At 37.3% G+C, this 22,796-nt stretch overlaps 1 protein-coding gene across 1 annotated transcript in view; it reads left to right on the top strand.

Moving 5' to 3' along the window:
- Window positions 1–1,138: 1,138 nt before the first annotated feature.
- The window catches only part of DYNC2LI1 (dynein cytoplasmic 2 light intermediate chain 1), a 55,447-nt gene continuing 33,789 nt past the window's right edge, over window positions 1,139–22,796 (top strand). Inside the window, exons 1-12 of the mRNA XM_084514648.1 lie at window positions 1,139–1,182; window positions 1,368–1,479; window positions 2,522–2,556; window positions 3,117–3,186; window positions 4,196–4,284; window positions 6,087–6,273; window positions 8,448–8,516; window positions 9,520–9,597; window positions 11,134–11,210; window positions 11,575–11,645; window positions 12,102–12,199; window positions 14,511–14,603. Coding sequence (XP_084370774.1) covers window positions 1,169–1,182; window positions 1,368–1,479; window positions 2,522–2,556; window positions 3,117–3,186; window positions 4,196–4,284; window positions 6,087–6,273; window positions 8,448–8,516; window positions 9,520–9,597; window positions 11,134–11,210; window positions 11,575–11,645; window positions 12,102–12,199; window positions 14,511–14,603 — 993 coding nt within the window. The 5' untranslated portion in view covers window positions 1,139–1,168. The remainder of the gene's footprint in view (window positions 1,183–1,367; window positions 1,480–2,521; window positions 2,557–3,116; window positions 3,187–4,195; window positions 4,285–6,086; window positions 6,274–8,447; window positions 8,517–9,519; window positions 9,598–11,133; window positions 11,211–11,574; window positions 11,646–12,101; window positions 12,200–14,510; window positions 14,604–22,796) is intronic.

Here is a 22,796-nt window from a genome sequence, read left to right as displayed (position 1 = left end):
AAAGCAGCTACTCAGCTGCAGAAGGCAGCTCCAATTGCTCTTCTGGGTTGTGGGTCACCTCCCTGACTGGCAATACTCGTGACTTGTCAGGTTTACCTACTTCCTACATCCCCTTCATGGGGTGAGGTCATCCCACAGCTTTACTGCACCTGAGTTTATTGACAGCCTTAGGGCTGAGGTGAAATATTCAACTAAAATACAGCGGCCAGTTTGGGGCCAGTTCTCTTTAATGTTTTTTTATCAACGATCTGGATGCAGGACTCAGATGTATTCTAAAGAAGTTTGCAGGCAACACTAAGGAGGAGCTGTTGAGTCCCTTGAGGGCAGAGGCCTTACAGGGAGATCTTGACGAATTAGAGGGTTGGGTGATCACCAACTGTATGAAATTTAACAAGAGCAAGTGCCAGATTCTGCACCTGGGATGGGGCAACCTTGGATACGAGTACAGACTGAGGGATGAGAGGCTGAAGAGCAGCCCCACAGAAAGGGATCGGGGGATTTTGGTTGACAACAAACTGAACATGAGCCAGCAGCGTGCTTTGGTGGCCAGGAAGGCCAGCTGTATCCTGAGGCGCATCGGGCACAACGCCGCTAGCGGGTTGAGGGAAGGGATTGTCCCGCTCTACTCTGCGCTGGTGCAGCCTCACCTCGAGTACTGTGTGCGGTTTGGGGCATGGCAATATAAGAAGGATATAAAGCTGCTAGAGAGTGTCAAAAGGAGGGCTACAGAGATGGTGAAGGGGGGGAAGATGTAGGAGTGGCTGAGGCCCCTGGGTTTGTTCAGCCCAGAGCAGAGCAGGCTGAGGGCAGTGGAGGGGCAGGCGCTGAGCTCTGCTCTCTGGGGACAGCGACAGGACCCGAGGGAACGGCATGGAGCTGGGACAGGGGAGGGTCAGGCTGGGGGTTAGGGAAAGGTTCTGCATCCAGGGGGTGCTCGGGCACTGGGACAGGCTCAGGAGGTGCTCGGGCAGTTGTGCGGGACACACGGCTCGGTTTTGGGGCGCTCCCGTGTGGAGCTGGGAGCGGTCCCGCGCCGGAGGCAGAGGCTGCGGGGGCCGAAGGCCGCGGCTTCTCCCCCCCCGCCCCGCGGAACTACAGCTCCCAGCCCGCCCCGCGCCGTCCCCATGGCGACGGGCAGCCGGGCCCGGCCGGCGGGGAGCGGGGAGCGATGCCCAAGGCCGGGTAACGGGGGGAGCCCCCCGGGGCCGCGGGAGGGGGGCTCGGCCGGGGGGGCCGCGCCTCGGTGCCGGGACCCCAGAGCCAAAGGGGAGGCCGTGGGGGGGCCGGGGAAGGGGCAGCCGCGGGCGGGGCCGTGGCCGTGGCCGTGGTTTCGCCCTAACGCGCCCCGGCCGCGGCTTTCCCGGTAGCGACACGCTGTGGGACGCGGCGCGGGCTGAGGCGGAGCGGCGAGGAAGCTCCGGCGGCGATGGCGGGGCCGTGCGGGAGCAGGCGGTGCTGTGCGTGGGCAGCAAGCGCGGGGTAAGGCCGGGGCCGCGCCCGCCCTGCGCGCCGCTGCCTCAGGGCAAGGGGGGGGGGGGGGGGAGCGGGGTAAATTCGGAAAAGTCGCGGCCAGAAGGAAAGCTCCTCGCTGTGCCTGGGTGACGCGCTGTTAAGTGTCCCCCTGTTAAAGCTGAACGGGTAACAAAACGATTTAAGTGCGCTTCGGCCGGTTTTGTTGTAATTAGAGGCGCTGGCACCCCGCCTGTGGTTCTGCCCGTGCCCCTCAGGCAGGTGTGAGCGGGTCCCGCCCGAGGGCGCCAGCTCCAGGTGCCATGGGGCCGGGGCTGTTTTACCTCATTGCCCCAGAATTTGGTATTCAGTAATTTCATATTCGTCTTTTGTTAGCATTTAACTGAAAAGTAAATCAGAAAATACTCGCCTTTTTGACCAAGTGAGTCGCAGTTATAAGAACACTTTTACTCTAGGAGTATTGGTATATATACAACTTCTAATTAACAACCTTTAAAATACTTTTTAAATTACAAAATGTAATTTTGGGGGGATTTACACGAAATTCACAGAGGTAGGAATTGACAGAGGAGTAAAACTGTAGAAATGCTTGTCCCTTCAAAGTGATGTTGTACTCATACTCAGTGTCTGAATGGCAACAGTGCAAAGATATTTTTCCGTGTGTTCATCTGTATCTTAAGTATTCTTTTTATTTCCATCTCGTCAGTAATAACTTATGCAAACCCTGTGGAAAGCTGGCATACTTCTAATAATTAAAGACTGTTAAACGGTTTAACAGAGTTGGTCAGGTTGATCACTAATGTCTAACTTTACCTACCCTGGTCCTATTGCTGTGTTTGTCATCTCCATCACTCTGTAAGAATGGTAGTGTAGCTTCATGCTGACAGAAAGTTGGCAGCTAACTTGCCACTATAAGGTCACAAACAAATACATGAGTTTATACTTTTCAGGTACTTTTTTATTGGAATATTAAAATAATAATGTTTCATTTAGTGATAACTATTTACGCTTTAATGATGCTGCAGTAGACTTCTTTGTTTTTAATTTCCAGGGAAAGACCACTATTATACTGAGGTGTCTCGAGAGGTACGTCTGAAATTTTTAGAAGAATTTTTCAACTGTGGATACTTACAGGATAATCATAATAAAAGATGTCATAAGAAACAGTTGCCAGTAAAAGAGAACGGTTTAAAATACTGTTAACTAGTAGCAGTAGTCTTGAAATCTGGTTACTTACTTGCCAGGGGTTGATAATGATCTGTAAGCATTTGCATTTTAATGTTATTAAAGTGTGTGATTTTTCTGAATTTCATATTGTGTGATAATTCATAATACATGCATACAGATGTTGTCTTCTGTGTCCCACCGATCACTCATAGATCGAACTTATCACTGCTACCTGTCAAGCTACCCCCTCCAGTCCTCTCCAGCATGAGAGTGCTGAAATGGCCATCGGTTGAGATTGGTGCTCCTTTTTCTCCTGTCATTGGCAACAACTGATAAACTGAGATCTGTCCTCTTGGAGTGTTTTCTCTGTATTGCTGTTTCTAAGCCACATTCTGAACAGACTGGACTATGCTATAGTAACAGTAGAACTATCCTTATTATAGGATCTTGACAAAATAATTTCATTTTTCCTTGGATAGGGAAGAGGTTCCAAAGCCAACATTAGCTTTGGAGTATACCTTTGGAAGAAGGGCAAGGAGACACAATGCAGTGAGTACCCAGAAAGTATAGTTTACTTAACATGTATGTATGTATTTATTTATTTTATATACATAGTTTATTTTTATGTATAAGAATCTTGGGGATTTTTAGCTTATTGTTTGTGAGGAAAAACTTTTTCTTTTTTAATATTATCTTCTTAAAGTTAGCTATTTTAATTTTCTATTTTAATTTCCAATATATTTTCCCCTTCACTAGAATGCAGTAGACCTGAGACCAAAGTATCACACAAAGCAATCAGTTTCATTTTATAAAATCTACCTTGTTTGCTGTGTTTGAATGCTTTTATTTTCCAATTGTAGGAAGATGCATAGGATGCATGCCTTGAACTTTGTCTTTAAAATATGAAATGAGTATAAACCAAGGGAGGTCTCTTACAACTGGATTTATGAGAGACACAGTCATCTCTGAGGATGTTAAACCATCATTAAGTTTTGGGTTACGTGCCAGTATCACTAACTTTTGCACTGCAGAATATGTTAATGGGAATATTGATTCCACTCTGATCACTACACTGTTCAGCAGTAGTAACTATTGCTGCAGCTACTTGCTGTTCTATTACTGAAGCAGGGAGTGGAAAATCTGGCTTGGTCTAAAAGATAAAAATCACTTAAAACTTCTCCCAGAAGCTAAATGCGAATGTAGAGATTTGTTACTCTTCTGATTGAGAGCATTAGTCTTGAACTACAATAAACTAAAAGAAAGGGATGAAAACCTGACATACATATATATTCTTAATGTTTTTTGTTAATTATGCTGCTTCCTGACTTCTTCACTCTAAAGCAGTCATTCATCAAGATGGGCATAGGCATGCCAGGAGTATTTAATAAGTGTTGTATGGGATTTCTTGAACACGTTTGGTGTTTTAGAAAACACTGGTGAAGTAATACATGTTATTGTTCTGAGTCACTGGCATGAAAACCCAGCTTATCAGAATCAAGATCTTCTCTTGGTGTTGCATGGAAGTGTGTGTTTCTAACATAAAGAAACTCTTTTGCAGCCCAAAGATATAGCTCACTTTTGGGAGCTAGGTGGTGGAACCTCATTACAAGAACTGATTCGAATACCAATCACTAGCAACAACATAAGGTAAGTGATTAATATTAATTACAATTCTTGTGTTAATTTCATCTGTCTTTCATGCAGAAATAAATCTCTAGACCACTTATTCACTAGACTGCTTATTAAAAATCTCTGGATTTTTAGGAAGTGAAGTGCCCACCCGATGAGAACAAGGTCAGACATGAGAGACGATGTTTCTGAGAGGGACTGAAACTGGTGAATTGATTTGAAGACAAAAGGAAGAAATTCAGAGAATGAAAAGAATACAGTGAGAATAATACGTAAGAGTGGTAGAATAGCCTAGGAAGAAAAAATGCATCAAGAAATGAGAATACAATGAGGGTGCCATTTTGTGTTGTGTTGTTTTTTTTTTCTAGCTAAGGAAGGTAGAGTGGCAATTGGAAGGGGCGAAACGGATCAAAAATGTTACCTTTGTATTATGATGCATTGCTATATTTCTTTGGTAGTGAGCTTTAACTTCTATTAAAAAATAGTACTAACGGGAAGGATACAATTTTTATCACATACACTTGCTACTGTTCTGGCTATTGAGATAATGCTGTTATTTAGTGAGAGACTAAGATGGAAGAAAAACACTTCTAGCATGTGAAGCCTTTTGATGCTAGCGGGTCCTGGAGACAAAAATCAAGGATCATATTTTCATTAAATGAACTTAACTGAGCTCCACCTCTGTCAGTCTTCTCTCCCCATTTTATTGATAAAGGAATCTTCTGATCTGTGCAATCTTGAGGTTCTTTGAGTGAGCCACACTGTTCTTTAAGATCATCTGTGTTCATAAGACAATATTTTAACATATTTATTACTCTGAAGTTCTACCATCTCAAGTACTTGAGTATAGGAGCTTTTCACTGATTTTCTTGTCCATCTACAGTTAAGGAGTTTGCTTGTTTAAAAGTTCCATGAACTATGTTTTGTTGCACCAAGAGACTTTTCACCAGACTTCTTCCACAGTGTTTCAAAGTTAAATTGGACATTTATTTTGCTTTGTAGTTTTCTGATAATCACTCTAGTCTGGAATCCCCTATTCCTTGTCAGGATGGAAGTGGGGAAAAATCATTACATCCAGTCATTTTTCTGCATTTCCAATGTGTTCCTTCACATTTGTATTGTAATACTGCTGGAGTTTTGGGAGGCAGGGCTGTGGCTGGAGAGAAGTTTATATATAAACATTTTTCATTATAATCACCTTTAAAAGCCTGGTAATTGGTTTTGAGTGCTCTGAGTTCTTCCATTTGTCATTCTGTCTTTCAGAAGACTTTCTGATATGCTCATTTGAGGTTCCAGCACCATCCATGACACAGAATAATTCCCCTTAACCAGCTTTTTCTATTTAATATTACAAGAATAATGAAAGTATAGAAATCTCTAATAAATTCATGGTTAAGAAAGATCCTGACCATTTGCTGACATTGCTAATGGGGAGTGTAGACTTAAGAGATGACCAAGATACATGGCAGCAGAAGTACCCAGTCACACAGGTAGAAGTTGAATATGATCAGGATGTTTGCATATTTTACTTCTTTGTATCAAAGTCTCTGGACAGAAAGTTTTATACATAGAATCTTCCAAACCCTCTGATGGAAAGTTGCCAACGTAATAGTTCTGAACAAGAAAAGATGGAGAGGTTTGCTCAGTGCTCAGAGCATCCTTTAAAGCCATCTGCCTTTGCTGTCACATTTGATTCTATTTTAGTGTTTGTATTTTCACATTTGTTGCTTTCAGCATTTGTATTAGAGTTATGGTTGTGTATCAAAATGTAAATGGTCTCAGGCAGTGAAAATTTGACCACATAATGCCTTTTTTAATAGGTCATTTGCTGTAGTTCTTGTATTGGATTTGTCCAAACCTAATGAGCTCTGGACTACCATGGAGAATCTTCTGCAGGCCATCAGGGACCACGTGAATAAAATTTTAGCCAAACTGGAAAAAACAAATCCTGAAGTAGCTACTGAAATTAAACAGAGGATGCGGAACAGTCTGCAGAAGGATCATCCAGTAAGTTACTTCTAATATTTTCTCCAGATGTCACAGGCCTTTATACAGTTAAAGATAATGCTTTTGAAAATCATAAACAACTCTTTTAGATTTTTATGCATGACTGGAAATCCATTTGATGTAGATGAACCTGTTCACTGGAAAATTATAGCAATTTAATAAAAATTCAATAAGAGCAGAAACAAGGAAAGAAGGTTTCTTATATCTTTTTGTTAGATATCTAATGTGATTGTTATGGCATGTTACACCAATCAAAAGAAATAGTTTTAGAGTAGCAGTTTGCTTTTTCCCCCCTCATCTTTTTAAAATGAAGATGAAAACTAGAATGTACAAAAGTCATCTAGCAAGAGACTAGCTGAAGGTACAAATTTAAGCAAAGAATATGGTTATAACAGCCATCAACATGACTATATACTTTGCATTTATTTAAATGTCTATCACAAACTCAATGCCTTTTGATAATCTGACAACTAATTAAATTATAAAGTTTCAGAAATGTTAACATCAGTCCTTTAAACATAATTGCTAACTAAATCTCTGGAAAAGCTAAACTAGATTATGTGCAATAGAAATGAAAAATCATTGTGCATTAAACCTCTGCAAATGTTGTGCATATATAATGCATAAATAAGTATTCAACAGTTCAAAGGCTTGGCACATAAATCTAGTTACTGTAGCTTCTATAAAATGCTTCTATACAATGTAATGTAGCAAATGCTTATATTGGAAAGTAACTTTTCCATTTTTTGAGAAAGCAACCTATGCAACACTCAGTAGATTTATAGATTTAGAGTATAGCATTTGAGCTCTGCTGGATAATGATTTTGTTTTTCACTTTTAGAGAAGGTATTTCACAAAAAGAAAATACCTACAAACACACTCAGCAACAAATCATGACCACAATGTCAACTTTACATGTAGAGCTTATGAATTGGAAAACTGCAAACTTTTTTCAATAGTAAAAAGCATAATGCCACTAATTGCTTTGAAGAGAAGGCTTGTTATACTTGCCCTGTAGGGAACACAATTATACCTTCTCCTCTCAGATTTCCATTCAGCCTTCATTATCAAAATCAGGAAGGATGTAAACAAAATGTTATGTTGCTACTGGGTTCTCTTGAAACCTTCATCACTGTTCAGGGAAAAAATTATGTCAATTTTGTGGGAGGAAATACCATCTTTTATAATCAAAAAAGTAAATGACAGTTCAAGGAAAAATTTATTTGCTCCTTTATGCCTAAACATTCTTGTGATAAAGAAGAATTGATAAGATTTTGGTTTGGTTTCCTTTGTTGCCTTGTTTGTTGTTGTTGTTCTGTAGGGTTTCTGTTTGTTAGTTTGATTTATCATTATTATTTTTTTGAAGGATAAGTTATATTCCATTAGACTGGATAAAGTATTGTTGGCTATGATAAAGCATAAATCTATCAAGTGCAGACCTTGTTTAAAGGTGGCTGGATGCCAGTTTTAATGTTTCTGACGTTATTTCTATTTATTTTTTTCTCAAGAAACCAATGCTTCACCTATTTATCTTTTTCAGTTCTGTGTTCTATGCATCCAATTTTAAGTTACGGTAATTTTGCTCAGAGGTTTTACCTTGACAGTGTAGGGACGAAACCATTATTTTTCCCCTCAAAGTACAGGATCTTCTGTATTTGCATCTTGTCATTTCTCCTGCATGTGAAGTAAGCAGGTTTAGAAGAGAACAGTTAGGTCAACTTCTGCTATGACTTCTTTCTTTTCCACTCTTGTGCAACCAAAGCAGCTTGACTGTCGTAGTGTTGACACAAGGGGATTGTCTCATTTCATGTGGACTACACAAAAGCCTTCCAGATATACTGATCGAACTGGTGGTAGGTCTGTGAACGAATGAGAGGGTTTCGCCCTCTTCCCTTTCCACCTAATGTTGGAACTGGAGTATACACTGCAAAAGCCCTTTAATGGCGCTGAGTTTTGTGACTGCTCAGAGGGATTACTTCCTAACTGTTTACAAGCAAATGAAAGAACTGTAGAATATGGTGTGGATATAGAACTGAAGTTCATTCATCCAACTTAAGGTTTTGAAAGAATAAACCTTGTCTCCTGTAAATTAATGTAACCCCTTTCAGTTTGAACTGTTGCAATCTTCTACAGCTTGTTTACACTGCGTAACTGGTCATGTATCTGTTCAATAGGATTACGAGTTGGTTGACCCTTTTCCCATACCCTTGGTGATTATTGGAAGCAAATACGATATTTTTCATGTAAGTCACTCTTTTACTTTTGTGTTTTTGTTGGTAGTTGTGACAGCAACAACAGTAAACTATCATTTTGTTCTGCAACTTTTTTTTTAGTGCTTTTTCAAGTTTTTACAAACAAGTGAGTAATTGCATCTTTTAGCAGGGAGAGGAAAGAAATGTGGTACTGCTGGATTCTCTCCTAGGACTTTAAAAGCCCAAACAAATGCATACTCACTTTTGAAGTGGCACTTGATCATGAGAAGCTAGAACAGTCTGTTTGATTTTCAGCTGTTGTGCTGGCAACTTCTGCTTCTCTGATGACAGTACATGGATACCAGGCCGACCCTCTGATTTAATTCTTTATTACCAAGGCTTTATGCTGAGCCCTGGACACTTTAAAAATGTAAAAATCAGTGACTCTCATATAATAAACACAGAACAACAGCCTAATGCCACTGGGGTCTACAGACAGACTCCTGCAAGCTTCATTGGGACCAGGTTTTTGCCTCCTTTCTCCAGGGAAGGCCATCTGTATGATCTTGTATTAAAGGAACATAAATTAAATGGTATTTCTGTGCACCTTTCAAATCTGACAGTTATTAGAATGTAAAGAACATATGGCCAAATGTTTACTTCAAGTTAAATGTTTTCACAAAAAGAAGAAAATTCTTACTGTTCTTGAAGGCAGTACTTCTAAAATTTTAAAACAAAAAGAAACATAAATTAATTGGAAATTGAATACGCATTCCCAATTAAGAAACTTTTTCTAGACTAACATTTTGCCTGAATTATGCTCCCTCTGTAAAAAAGAAACAAAGGGAAATTGTGACATTTCTTTTCAGAGTAGGCTGTTACTGACTCTGTCTTACAATATAATTATGCTGACAGCTGAACGCCTCATATATTGTAGTCTAACTGCATTGCAGTTTATACAAAAAAAATGAAAAGTTCGAGCTGTTATATTTTTTTTTTATTTATTTTTTTCTAATGCATATGTTCCAATATCAACTTTTTTTTTTTTTTTTAGGAGTTTGACTCTGAAATGAGGAAAACAGTAAGCAAGACACTTCGATTTATTTCACACTATTATGGAGCATCATTGGTGGTATGTATCTTCATTTTCTAACTAAGGAAAGAAAGGATGAGCAATAGTTATGATATGAAACAATGTTTTAAAAAATAGAAATGCAAAACTCTTAGAGAAAATAGGGCTTAATTGGTTTTACAATAGCTTTCTTAATGAGCTCGTATGTAATGTGGGTTACAGGGATTGGCAGGGGATAGATGAATATACCTTGTTAACAAGCAACATACCTAATTTCCACTGTCAGCAAAAACTAAATGAAAATGGTTATGTGTTAGCCACTCAGTTGCTGTACTGACTTTACTATGTGGCTGGCCAAAGTTTTTGTTGGTATAAGAAAGCATGACAGGAGGAAGCGATTGTCCTAGGTGGCGTTAGAGGACTGCTCCCTTCAGTAGACCGATGAACGTAGGTCTAATGACCAGGCTTCTGAAGGCTAAAAAACTTGGCTCCAAGGGCATGTCTTTGCAGCAGTTTAGGTGTACCTGATTACCACACGTGCACTTTTGAAAAATAAAACCAGGACTTTTTCACAGTACTGAGTAGGAACCGCCAACTCAAGAGAACCATGAAGATGATGAAGTATTTCTGTGGGCATAGAAACTGATCTGAGTTTGGCAGATCAACTCCTGAGTAAAGGCAAAAATATGCATGAATATGTGAAAAATATTTACAACCCAAGACAGCTGCCTCCTAGTTTCTCTCTGCATCCGAAGATGGTTCGAACTTTATCAACCACTATTTATGTAAAGCCTTTTTGTGATAGTGGCTTATTTTGGTTGCTAAACAACTTAAGTTTGCTTTAAATTGCTGTACTTACAGCATGTCCCTTTGAATCTATGTAAAATTGTACAGCTTTTGTACGCTGACATATGAATTCATCTTTTAACTGAGAATATTACTATCTTTAATTAAAAAAAATAATAAAGTATCTATGTATTATTTTAGTTAAAAAAATAAAAACCAGGAGTCTAAAAATTTTTGGATACCAATACTGATCCCCATTGAAATGAGTGAGAGAAAGTTCATTTCCCACAGGAGAGATCTGACTTGTTTCTCGAAGAATTGAATCTGTTAGGATATGTAATACCTTAGAAAGGAATAAGCATTCTGCTTGAGAAGATATTCTGGGAGGTGTTTTTCAAGAAATCTGTACTGGTTCTGTTGCTATCGAGCTGCTTTTATTATGTGTGAACACTTTTATAGTTACTTATTACATTCCTAAGTGTTTGTGGTATTGTGGATAATTTTTAACGTAGTTTAAAATCTTACTAACTCATTAGTTTTGGGCAAAAGATTCTTGTATCTTAACATGCATGTTTCAAAAGTTGTGAATCGATATTTTAAAATATTTTTCTTGCTATGCTTTGAAAGGGAGGGTGAGATTTTTATTCTAGTAAATCTAGGAAACATACATATATATATATATAGATAGATAGATATATTTACTGGTGTCACAAATCAACCATGCTGTATCTGAAATCCTCTGTACAGATGACATAATATAGCATTTCTGTGATGGAAGATCATAATATATACTTTTTCTCATTTATGTAGTTCACCAGTAAATCTGAGGCTCTCCAGCTGAAAGCCCGTGTTCTTATTAATCACTTGGCATTTGGCTATGAGAGAAGGTAACATAATTATTGTCCAATTATTAATTGTCTTGCCCAGAGTCTTGAAGTATTTAATAAAAACATTTGAATCACCAGAACACTTTTATTTTGATTTTTATTTTCAAAAGTATCTTCTCTGCAAGATGCTTGTTTGTGGCATTTTACTCATGTCTCAGCTCCGTATCTCCGTGCAGAACAGCAGTAATGCCTTGTTTTGATCCCCAAACTGACAGAATAGAAATGTGGTCACCACTAGCATTGAATAGACTTTATTTACCTATATTTGCATGCAAAGCCCAATAAGAGCCTAGTCTTGTCTAGAGTAATGTAATGCTTTTAGTTTATTACTAAATGTTGGCTTATTTTCTTTTTTTCCGTTTAGTAAGTCTGTGTCAGTGGATCACAGCAAACCTCTATTTATACCAGCAGGCATGGACTCCCTGAGCCAAATAGGTTAGGACATTTGATGTTCATTGTGTTTCTTGTTTAATTGTTTTTGAAAATTAGAAAAAAAATATTAAGCAGATACAAAGTAAAGTTGAATTCTAACACATTGCTGTCTGTTTTAACTCATCATTGAAGCAAAGGCTTAAAAAATTAAGACTATGATTCATAGTTTATATTATTGAGAATTATCTGTGCTGTTTTATGTAGTTTTATGAAGTATCTGGGCTACATCAAACAGTAATTTGTTGTGCTAACAACCTTCGATCTAAAAGAAAATATAATATACAGTACCACCCAGCCTGTTTCATGGTGGGAGATCAGTGCTTTCTCAAGTCATCTTGCAGCTTGTCACTGCAGAACATGAAATACTAAATTAGATGGATAGTTAGCCAAAATGATTTGGTAATTCATCTTGTAATAACAACATACTTGTATTATTCTGTGCTGTGCTGAAATCCTTAGGACCACCGCCCACCTCTGACAGCGATATTGGGAAGATGCGTGCAAACACTCCTTTGGAACTGTGGAAAAAAGTATTTGAGAAGACCTTTCCTCCCAAGGTAGGTGTTTGCATGTCTGCTGCACAGCTTCTTTTTTCTTAGGATAGTAGTAATTTTTGTCTGTCAAGTCCAATGACTGGAATTTTGGTCTCATTTAGGAGTACTGTTTCCTCCAACTTCTTAAATTCATACATTTTTAAAAGAGAGGGATTGGTATGCAGTGGTGGTTTGGTTATTAGCTTCTACATCTTCAGTCACCTTCCTACATACAGGAATAATGAAAGCACCAATGTAACCCTGTTTTTTTCCAAAGTTATGCTGTTGCCTTTAATTATATTGAGAGAAGCTATTCTCAGCTCCAATATTTTTTTGGCATTTTATAAGGTGCCATATGCCCAAGTGGCTAAACCGAGTAACAGGGACTTTCCAAGAGGAGAATGCTTCAAGGCTACAGCAAGCTACTTCTTGCTTTTCTTGTAGGGCATGAGGCTTTGAATAAAGGCAAGTATATTAGAATTCCTTACCAAAATCTGCTGGTTTGCTATGGGAAGTCTATAGAAAGTGTTAGGATTTGCAAAGTAATTAGTATCTCATGGCACCTACACAATAATAAATCTTGTACATATTTCAGAAGCTTCTGGTTGCAAGATGCAAACCCCCATGTACTTCTTTTGAATAAAAGTAATTGCTGCCATTAGTAACAAAATCATAATCTATTTGACCTGAGCAAATGCAGGCTGGTGCTTTTTCCTTGTGCTTTTTCCTTGTGTACTTGACTATATCACAGTTTAGTGACACAGTTCTTCGTCCCTGTCCATTTTTGCCCCTACATCTTATCTGGGCATGCGAGTTAGGACTATCAAACTGTGCCTTGAGTTACACTTCACAAACTGGGCTTTTTCTAGTTTTTCTAGTTATGGATCTCTGTTCTTGGTGAGCAGGTGTCTTAATTTACCCCTTCGTTACCTCATTCGTTTGATATCAAAGCCTACAAATTATTTCTGTTGGTTTGTGACCAGAATAAATTATCATCAAGATGCCATTCTCAGTTCAGTATGTCCCTACATGATAAAGATTAAATTTATACTTCTCAAAAACAATAAAGGTAGTTTAGTTTTCACATAACTTTTTCTCATAGTGTTTTTAAAAACATACAAATGCCCTGCACCCAGTAACTCCTGAACCCCCCTCAGAACAGCTGACAGTAATCACTGGACATGGGATGTGAACATTGACCACATGTGTTCCTGGACAGTTGCAGTGCTCTGGCCATAGGAATAGACCTGTAAGTTATTTAAATTGACTTCCTGAAGTACCGCACAGGACTTGGTTCTGACTGTAACTTTAACGCTATGCCAGTTATTCAAATCTGCAGGTAGATATATCTGCCAGAAAGCAACGGATTTATCATCTGGCCTTGTTAGCTAATTATTGCTGACAACCAGAATGGTTACTGCCATCCGCTTGTATCTCTGTGCCATAAATTGTGGAACCTTAGCAGATGCAGTGTGAAGTTAGACACCATTTCCTGGCCCTTTCTAAAGGGTAAGATAATTCCAAGTAACAACCCCTTACTCAAAAAACAAGCATTTGGGCCATTTAAGTGCACGGCTTGAATGTTTTTAGATACGTCTGAATACATTTCTCATCTTGCAGGGTCCTTCAGTGTCCTAAGGTAAGCAGTGAAATTAAAGATTTCCCAAGTAGATTTCCATTCTTTTTTGGTTCCAAAATACGCTTTAACGTTTGAAGTGGTTTTATGCATTTGGAATTCCTTTTCCCATCGTCTCTTCTAATGACTATTTTAATTCTGCTTTATTTTATTCTGTTATTTGTATGAGTGAGGAGACATGCAGTACAAAATTAAAAAAAATCTTATTTAATAATTTTTCTTTCTATTACTGTATTTTCTTTTTTTTTGGAGTTAAACTTATTGCTCTTTCAAGTTTCAAAAGAGGCCAAAAGATCGTAATTAACACTTGTAGTGCTTCTCAGATACTGCAGTAATGTTTCTGGTAGCTTCAAATGAAGCACGGTCTTGAGTATTAAAGCTCCTGGCGTAAGTACCCTTGTCTATACCCAAATATCACAGGCCAGAAAGGTTATTTGCTTTTTGAGGAGAGAATAATAAACAACCACTCAGTAAGAATATTTTTCTTCATTTAAGATCTAGCTGCACTGTTCTTTTCTTATCCATTATCAATCCAAGACAATGTATTATATTTTATCTAATCTGTGACCTTCAATTTTCTTCCATAAATGCAGAATTTTAATGCCTTTCTATTACAAGCATAATGCTTCCATTAGATGTATAGCATGGTGGCATCTTGTTAACGTTTACCCTGTGTGTTTCTCTCGTTTCTTCTTCTAGAGTTTCTATGATTTACAAGCTACCAAAGACCCTGGACAGGATTCACAATATGCAGAGCATGAAGTTGATGTCATGAGAGCTCAGAAAAAACAGGTGTGTTGTTGTTGTTCAATTGCTCTTCACGGTCAGGTATTCCAGAGACACAAGCATTGCCGAATTGTAGAATATACATGTATCACCCTTTTGCCTTTAAATAATTTCAACTTTTCTTCAAGAACTCTTCAGCTTGGATATGTTGTGGTTTTTGTTGCTGTTGGTGGTGGTAGCCATGTAGTGGGTAGAGAATTGTTAGATTTCAAAAGCTTTGGCTATTGTGGTTTCTTTGGGAGTAATTAAAACTTCCTCTCTAGCTCTCTTCCAGAATTATTTCTCTAGAACAATATTGAAACAAAGCAGTGAAACTTTCTTGGCAGTAATTTATTCATTTCTGCACCCTGTGCTCTCATTTGGGCGTTGGTTAGCAGAATTCATTAGTAGCGAATTAACACACACTGTGTGATGAACTAGGCTAATGCTACGGCACTGCCACATAGATATCGATGTATAACACCACACAAAGTGAAAATGTAGGTTTTATCAATATCATAGGTATGGGCCTGTTAAACTTAATCCAAGATTTATATAGTTTTCTTTGTTTGGAAAGAATATTGCATACTTAGTCTGGAAATTCTGTATTTCCTGTAGATTCATTTGTTTCATGTGCAGAAAATTCATTGCTAGAATGACTGAGAAATGTTTCACTATTTTCAGAGGTTCTGTGTGGGCTATCTGCATGTCATTTAACTTCTTTGTGTACTAAGTTACTGTGCTTAAAAGAGGTTTTTATAACAGTGGTTAAAGATGATGGGTAGGGGAGACCTTTCAAAGATGGAGTGTACCAACCTTGGTCTCACATACTTTTTACAAACCACTCCTCTTAAGATGAAAGGCAGTTTTACTGAGGTGCACTGCAGTCAATCTCAATGAACCCTAGAATACCACAGCAAATTTCTTCTTTTCATGCTTGTAAAAAGAAAGCCAAAGGATCAGATTATTACTGCTATCAAGTTTTTATGGAGTTTGGTTAGATTGCATAAGGCCATAAACCTGTAGTTACCTGATCCAAAGAACTGCATTAATAATGTAAAAGAATAAAGCCCTTTCAAGAATCCTATGCAGTCTTTGAACTTGCACATTACCTGTAATATCCTGTTAATGTAGGCATCAATTCTGAATTTGTTACATCAAGAGCAGTCTTAGATAACATTGCAATTTGTAAAGCATGTGGCTTTGGGAATTTATAATCTTATACGCAATGTATCTATCTCAATATGACTTTATGGTGTATATTTTGAGATAATACTTCTGTCTTGCAAAAAAAGTTACTGGTATGTGTTGATTAAATCATACAGGAAATTATTAATTTTTCTGGTTTTAAACAAAAGAGACAGGCTTTTAGAACACTAATCTGTTCAAGGGCACTGCAAACCAGCATAGCTTCTTTTAGTTGGACTGCTACAAATAATTTGAGTATTAAAGAGAAAATTACTTTTGTTATCTACAGCTATTTTCTAAACCTCTTTATTGTAAGGTTCAGTTATTACAAGATTATTTGCATATTATTAATTTTGTTAAAGCAAAATTTTAAACGCATCATAAGTCTGACATTCTCTTTGGAGTTTCATGCTATCTATTATTAGGAGGAACAGTATATTAAAATGTTTACTATGTAACATATTGCTAATGAAATCATGGGATATAATGCAATGTGAAAGTTTCATATAATGACAGGGTACATATTGAAGTCATTTAAGTGCACGTTATTTTATTCGGTTAAGTAATGTGCTACTTTGGACTATAGATGATCACAAGTTTGCTTGTTTATCTCAAAGATAAGCTTATAGGGAAAAAAATAAACGCAAATGTAGCAACAGGAAAAAAAATACAGTCTATTATGGCATCTGATAGAACAATGTGCATGACTAAGTGAAATTTCAGCCTTAGTCAGGACTGGCAAATAATCCTGTAATTCATTTCTAGATAACTGTGGCAAATGCAAAGTTCAGTAAAAATCAAGGCTGTTTCTCTATTGCCTTCCACTTGTGAGGAACCTTTTCAGTGTCTTAGCATTGGATGCAGCCAGTTTTAAAATGCATCCTTGTAGTTTGGATAATATAGTCCTATTTCCAGGGATTTCCAAGTTTGTTTGAAGTCTGGTTGAAGAGTTTGTCTGCAGCTAGGGTTTGTGAAGAAATAACGTGCCTTTTCAGAGCTGGCTACAATGATTCTTACCGTAAAATCAGCTTTCAGAAGTATACACTCTAGCAGCATAAAAGGTAAAATTGAGTATAAAATTAGAAGACAGATTTTTAAAAAATAAATATAGCAACAGGAAAGTACCTGGCTCGCTCTCCCATACTAGCTGTCAGCAAGTATTTATCCAAGATGCTTTGTGGCTGTAGATGTTAGAGTTCAGCTTATCAGCACTCAGTCACGGGAATGTTTTCTTTTAGACTTCAGATTATTTTGGTTCCTTAATACTTTCCAAAGCGAACAATGAGACATACCATGCTATTACTAAACCTTTTTGCTCTGAAAAACTCTGGGGCTACCCTTACACTGTGCCTTTGTTCAAGACAGAGCACGTCTCTCTTATTCAACTCTGTCTTTCCAGTATTCTTTTCAGGAAATTATTTTCTTTTTTCATACACCACAGACATAGAAAGTGCAGATTTACGATTTACGTCAAACAGTGCTATTGCAAATGTTTACTTTTTTTTATTCTCTGGAGTTAAGCTATGAGAGTGAATATAGCACCCAGCATCTCTCTGGAATTTGCATAAAGGATAGAAATCCTTTATTATCTGGACATTTAACTGCACCTTCATTCATGGAAGCGGATGATAGAGCTAACCTTGAGCTGAGAACCAGATAGCCTCCCAGTCAGGTACTTAAGGAGTCAGCGTCACGCAGTGCTAAAGTTCGTACCAACAAGTCATTGTTACACAAATATATGACGTTAAGGATTTATGCCAGTTTTAGCTGAAGCCTAGCACTGTAAGTACTCAAAAATATAGTAATAATAAATTTAAAAAAAGAATTAGATACCTGGTACCATTTGGTGTTAGCTTACAAGAAGTAATGGCAACATTTCTCCAAGAACAGGGCTGTAAATTCTTAAAACGGGAAGGGAAAAAACCTGCTAGTATGAAATTCACTGTATGTAGAATAAGGTTAAAATATACTCTGTCACTAGTCCTTTAATCAGTCATGCAAACATCAAATTTATCTGTAGTTCATGCAACTGCTGTTTTGTTTTGGTTTAAGATTCTGGATTGAAAACAGCTCTGTTGCTCACAAAATACAGTTCTAAGACATCTTTCAAGGAAGTATAGCCCTATTTTTCCCTGATAGGAATGGCCTAATGAACCAGGTCATTCACAGCTGGAAATCATCTTTGGTGTCAGGTCTGCCATGGCTAATTAGACTCCATGGGTGTCTGATCGCGATCGGGACTCAATAAACCCACATGAGAGCCAGCCCTATTTCTTCCACATAGTGCTCTGCTATGACCATGTTGCAGAACTTCAGGAGACTATTTTAATCTTTAAGCAAAATACAGGACTTCGTACTGTGCAATGAACCTCCTTGGTTAGGCCAGTGGCGCTGGGCAGAGCAGTACGACACTCACCTTATCATCTTATCACCTTATGCATCAGGAGCATCTCGTTTCCTCCAGACGGGAAGTGCTAGGCTTCATATCATGAAGGAAAAGTTATGCAGGGTTGTACTCAGCTGCCAAGAATAAGCTTTTTTTTTTTTTTTCACAAGAAAACATGCCCAAATGGGTCCAACATAAGCTTTTTTTTTCTTTCTTTCTTTAAATGTTGGTTTAATAGCCTTGTTAGAGCACTGTTATTGAATTTGCTACTGAAGTTCAGTGGGTTAAGATCTTTAATCCTTGTTTCAGTATTGTTGCTTTTTACCCTGTTCCAGATTGAGGGCAAATTCAGTAAGAAACTGCATTTAAAAAAAGGAAGTTAAAGTCACAAAAAGCCAGTCCCTCAGAACTGGGGAAATGCAACAATTAAGGCTTTTCCTACAGTCTTAATTTTTCCTCCTTGTTTGTAGACATTATGGTATTGTCTTTAATTACATGATCATACACTATTTTGCTGATGTCTCAATTCAATTGTTCAGTATTTCTTTTCATCATCCTTATTCTTTGTGTACCTTATTTCTCAACCTGCCATTCAGACACTTCAATGAACACAAAAGTATTAATTTTTTTCTCTGAGAATGTGTAGTAATGTTATCTTATCTGAGTGCCTCACAAACATCAGGTAAGTCTTTATTCTCAATCCCTTTATGAGATAGGTGTGATCTTCCCCAGTTGACAGATGAAGAATGTACAGAAATACAGAAGTTTTAAGTTTTCCTTTTTTTTTTTTTTAAAAAAAAAAAAAGAAAAAAAATCCCCTTTATGCCAGTGTTGAGACATCTAGGACAAGTTGCTAGCACACTAGTAATGTTTAAAGCATTCAAAGCTCATTGAAGGCTTATTTAAATTGCAATTGTTAATGCTTCTGTAAAGCCAATCTGTGCGCCCTGCACTTGGTACCCAGAAAAGAAAGGAAGCTTAATACCATCTTTAAACATTTTGGCTTATTTGGGGAGATATTTTTTTGCAGGATGTTCTTTTAGGTTGGAGAGAAGAACTCTTAGCTGATTATATAACTACAGTATATTTCAGAAGTCTGCTTATGCTTGGTATATGGGACTTCACAAGCAGGAAGGTAGGGTTTGTCAAAATTGTCTCTGGAATGCTGTTGAAGTTATATTTTATTTATTTATTTTTTTTTCATTGCTGACCTATAGAAATCTATTTTAGTTTGTTTTACACCAGAACTAAGGAAGTAGCCTTTCCTGACAGCACTTTTCTCCCTGGATCACTAAATTCGTTAAAGATTCTTTTCAGTAAATTTCTTCCCATATAATCCTTTTGGTTTCTATGCTTTCACTTCTCATTGAATGTCATCTTAATTTGATGCGTCTCTAAAATATTTATCATTTTGTGTTCTGTACTTATGTACACAGTGGAATGGCTATACGGTTTTAATATAGGCTGATTCTGATCTTTTGCACTTTATAGCTTTGAATTGCCTTTGTATCAAATCATCTTGTAGCTAGTTAAAATTAGAGCAAAACAAATTCTGCTAAGTTACCTACCTCTTTCTTGAAACAGGTTAATCAGACTTGATAACGTTTGTGAGGCTAATTATTTGGGCATCACCCATAGGCCTCAACTCCACAGCATTGTCATTACGTGTAAAACCTCTTTGTCCATTTCTACCCCTCCCTGTAGCATTTGAGGAAATTGTTAGAATTGGAATTATTTACTTGGCATAAATAGGATACGTGCGCTTCTTAAAATGATCACAGTATTCTCTACTACCCAACTGTTGGAAGCTTGCCAACAGTTCAGTACATTCTAAGATCATAATTACTTTATATTAATAATGAAGGAGTGAAAATACTGAGTAAAGGCTGGCTTACTGATGGAACTATACAATAGTACTGGAGTTGTACTTAACAATGCAACTTAACTAGATTTAGACTGGATACAGTTTGTTCTACATTAGTCATCTGTGAATTATGTAACCGTAAAACCAGACTTTTGCAAGCATCTTGAAGGATATGCACTAATTAAAAATCCTCTTACCTGTTCACAAAGCTGTGGTGTTCCCTGAAAGTTTTGCATTGCTGATGAAGCTGCTGAAATTACTGCCTGAAAGAAAATCCAATGGAATTGCCTTGCAATTTTTAGATGATGATTTCTCTTTTGCTCTGCCCTTCATTTTCTTCCTCCCTCAGTGCTTGAGACTGATAATTAATACTTCTTTTCACTGGGTGTGAATTTTGTCACTGGTATCTGTATACGTACAGAGAAACCTCAGTCTGTTAAGTCCACTCCATTAAAAACAGAACAGGAATCACAAACACTTGTCCACTTCCGAGGGTCTTTGCTGCATTTATACTAGTCACTTGTTCACGTCCAGCTCTTTTCCTTTTTCTTTAACCTCCAAATTTTCTTTATCATCATCCCAAGCTATTTCGGTACCAGTACAACCATAATTACACAGACATGATTTTCTGTGATTCCTGGAGACTGGATTTACTTTCTGCTTTGGCAGATAATTTTAATATGTCTTTTGTCTCTCTGTTTGCATGAATTCTTCAATAAGTAATGGAAACAACTGAAAAAAAAAACAACAGCTTCTGCCTACTCAGTCCTATTCATAGCAATATATTTACATGGCAATTTTTAGTGTCTTCACAGATCATGGTACTGTCTAAATTTGGAAATTTTGTTTTGGAAGCCATTCAAGTAACAAATGTTAAATGTGGCCTTCTACTCAGTTTCAGACTGTGCATCTAACTTTCTTTACTTGCACATAAAGCACATAAATAAATAATACTCCTTAGCAGATCTTCGTGGGATGGTTACCACAATATAGGACTTAATACTAAAGGGACTTGGTAAGTCATAGCAGCACTAAATCAAAATTATCCTGAGGGTTAATTGAACTCAGTGAGAAATTCCAGCATAATTATTTATTTTGTGTTGTAGTTAATAGCTAGTACATTCTTCTGATAAGATACAATGACCTTTTTTTTCCCATTGCAAGCAGTACATGCTTAGGTCTACCAGTTACCTCAATAGAGTATCATCTTCCTGCAAGTGTAGTCAAGTACAGCACCTGTAGTATAATTGTATTAAAAATAAAAATCATACAGTACATTCTTTGCTACTGTGACAAGTTTTTTGTACGTGCTTTAGAGTATTAGACGGCTAATGTATCTTATCACTTTTAGTTATAAGGATATTAAATTAATATGTATTTGTGCTTCTCTTTCAGGAGCTTGAACAATACAAAAGAAATGCCTCTAAATCCTGGAAAGAAATGGATTTTGACCCTGACTGATGAACTGCTAAAGGTATCTTCAGTTTCACATTTGCAAAACTAATTATTTTAATGTTACACTAACAATTCACTTTTTTTAAAATGGGGAGAGAAGAATTGTTCAGAGATATGAAGACTGGCGGCAGTCAGTCCTACCTATTTTATAACTGCTAACAAATTACTCAACTTACTTTTTGAACAATTCTGCCCTAAACGTGTATTAAATGCAAATATTTTTTTCACACCCAAAGTATGAAACTACATGATAAAGTGTGCTAGGCATCTTTTTCCTAGTTCATTGCATAGATGATTCAAAAGCAAAGCTTAAGAATACATTTGCATCATAGGATGATGCATGTGAATAGAACAGTTCCACAAAAACTGGCAGAAAAAAATACAAGTTCAACCAGTTTTGACCTGGTCTAAAATTCAAAAGTTTGCTTTACCAGGAATTATTTATGGCACTGTATAGCATTTTAATACCTCTGCACAGAATTCAAGACAAGACATTCCTGTCAAATATTCAACTGCTAGGAATTCTTTCTAATGAGTTTGACAGATACTTGGTTAGTGGTAGAAGCATAATTACTTCACATTCAGCCTAAACTTGGGAAATGCTAGCCTAAACTGTATACAGCTTTCTCTTCATGGATTTCCTCACTATAATTTAGCTGGCCTGAGTCTTTTGAGAATATGCAAGTCAAGATCTGGATTAAGGCCAGATGTGTCTTTTGAGAGCTAAGCCTTGTAGACTTGTCAGAGAGTAAATGCCTGAACAGGCACTTGGCAGACCAGATTGTAAGAATATTCCCTGCTGAACATCCTTACATGGGCATAAAAATGGCAAAGAAACTAATTGGGTACTGTTCCATCTCTTTCTAGTTATTTTTAACATATTTATTCACTGATTACTTTTTCTGATTTAAGATATTTATATATAAAGATAATTAGAAAAAAAAAATTGGCCTCACAGTTAAATGGAAAAGTTGCACTAACTTGAGGATTTCGTACCCTGTTAAAATGTGTGTCGTCTCAAAACTGAAATTATTTTATTATGGAATTTTAAGATACAAGTATACTTATCTGTACAATGTAATCACTAGCTACACACTATTTGTTCAGTGAACAAATAATTTCTTCCTTGAACAGGAAAAGTAAGTTATAAAACTTAGGTATTTTGCATCTGCTAGTCTTTCAATTTGGGAAGTTACTTCTATTTATCATTTGGATAAATTAGACTCTTTCACATGTTAGCAAAGCCACAAGAAAAAATTTTAAACAAAGATACAAATTACATCACTTCCAAAAAAAGGGAAACATTTTTTTCCCTACTTAAACTGAT

Source organism: Aythya ferina (assembly GCF_964211825.1).
Source record: "Aythya ferina genome assembly, chromosome: 3".
NCBI classification, from domain to species: domain Eukaryota; kingdom Metazoa; phylum Chordata; class Aves; order Anseriformes; family Anatidae; genus Aythya; species Aythya ferina.
The sequence above is the reverse complement of the archived record's forward strand: the minus strand, read 5'-3'. Positions and strand labels throughout refer to the sequence as shown.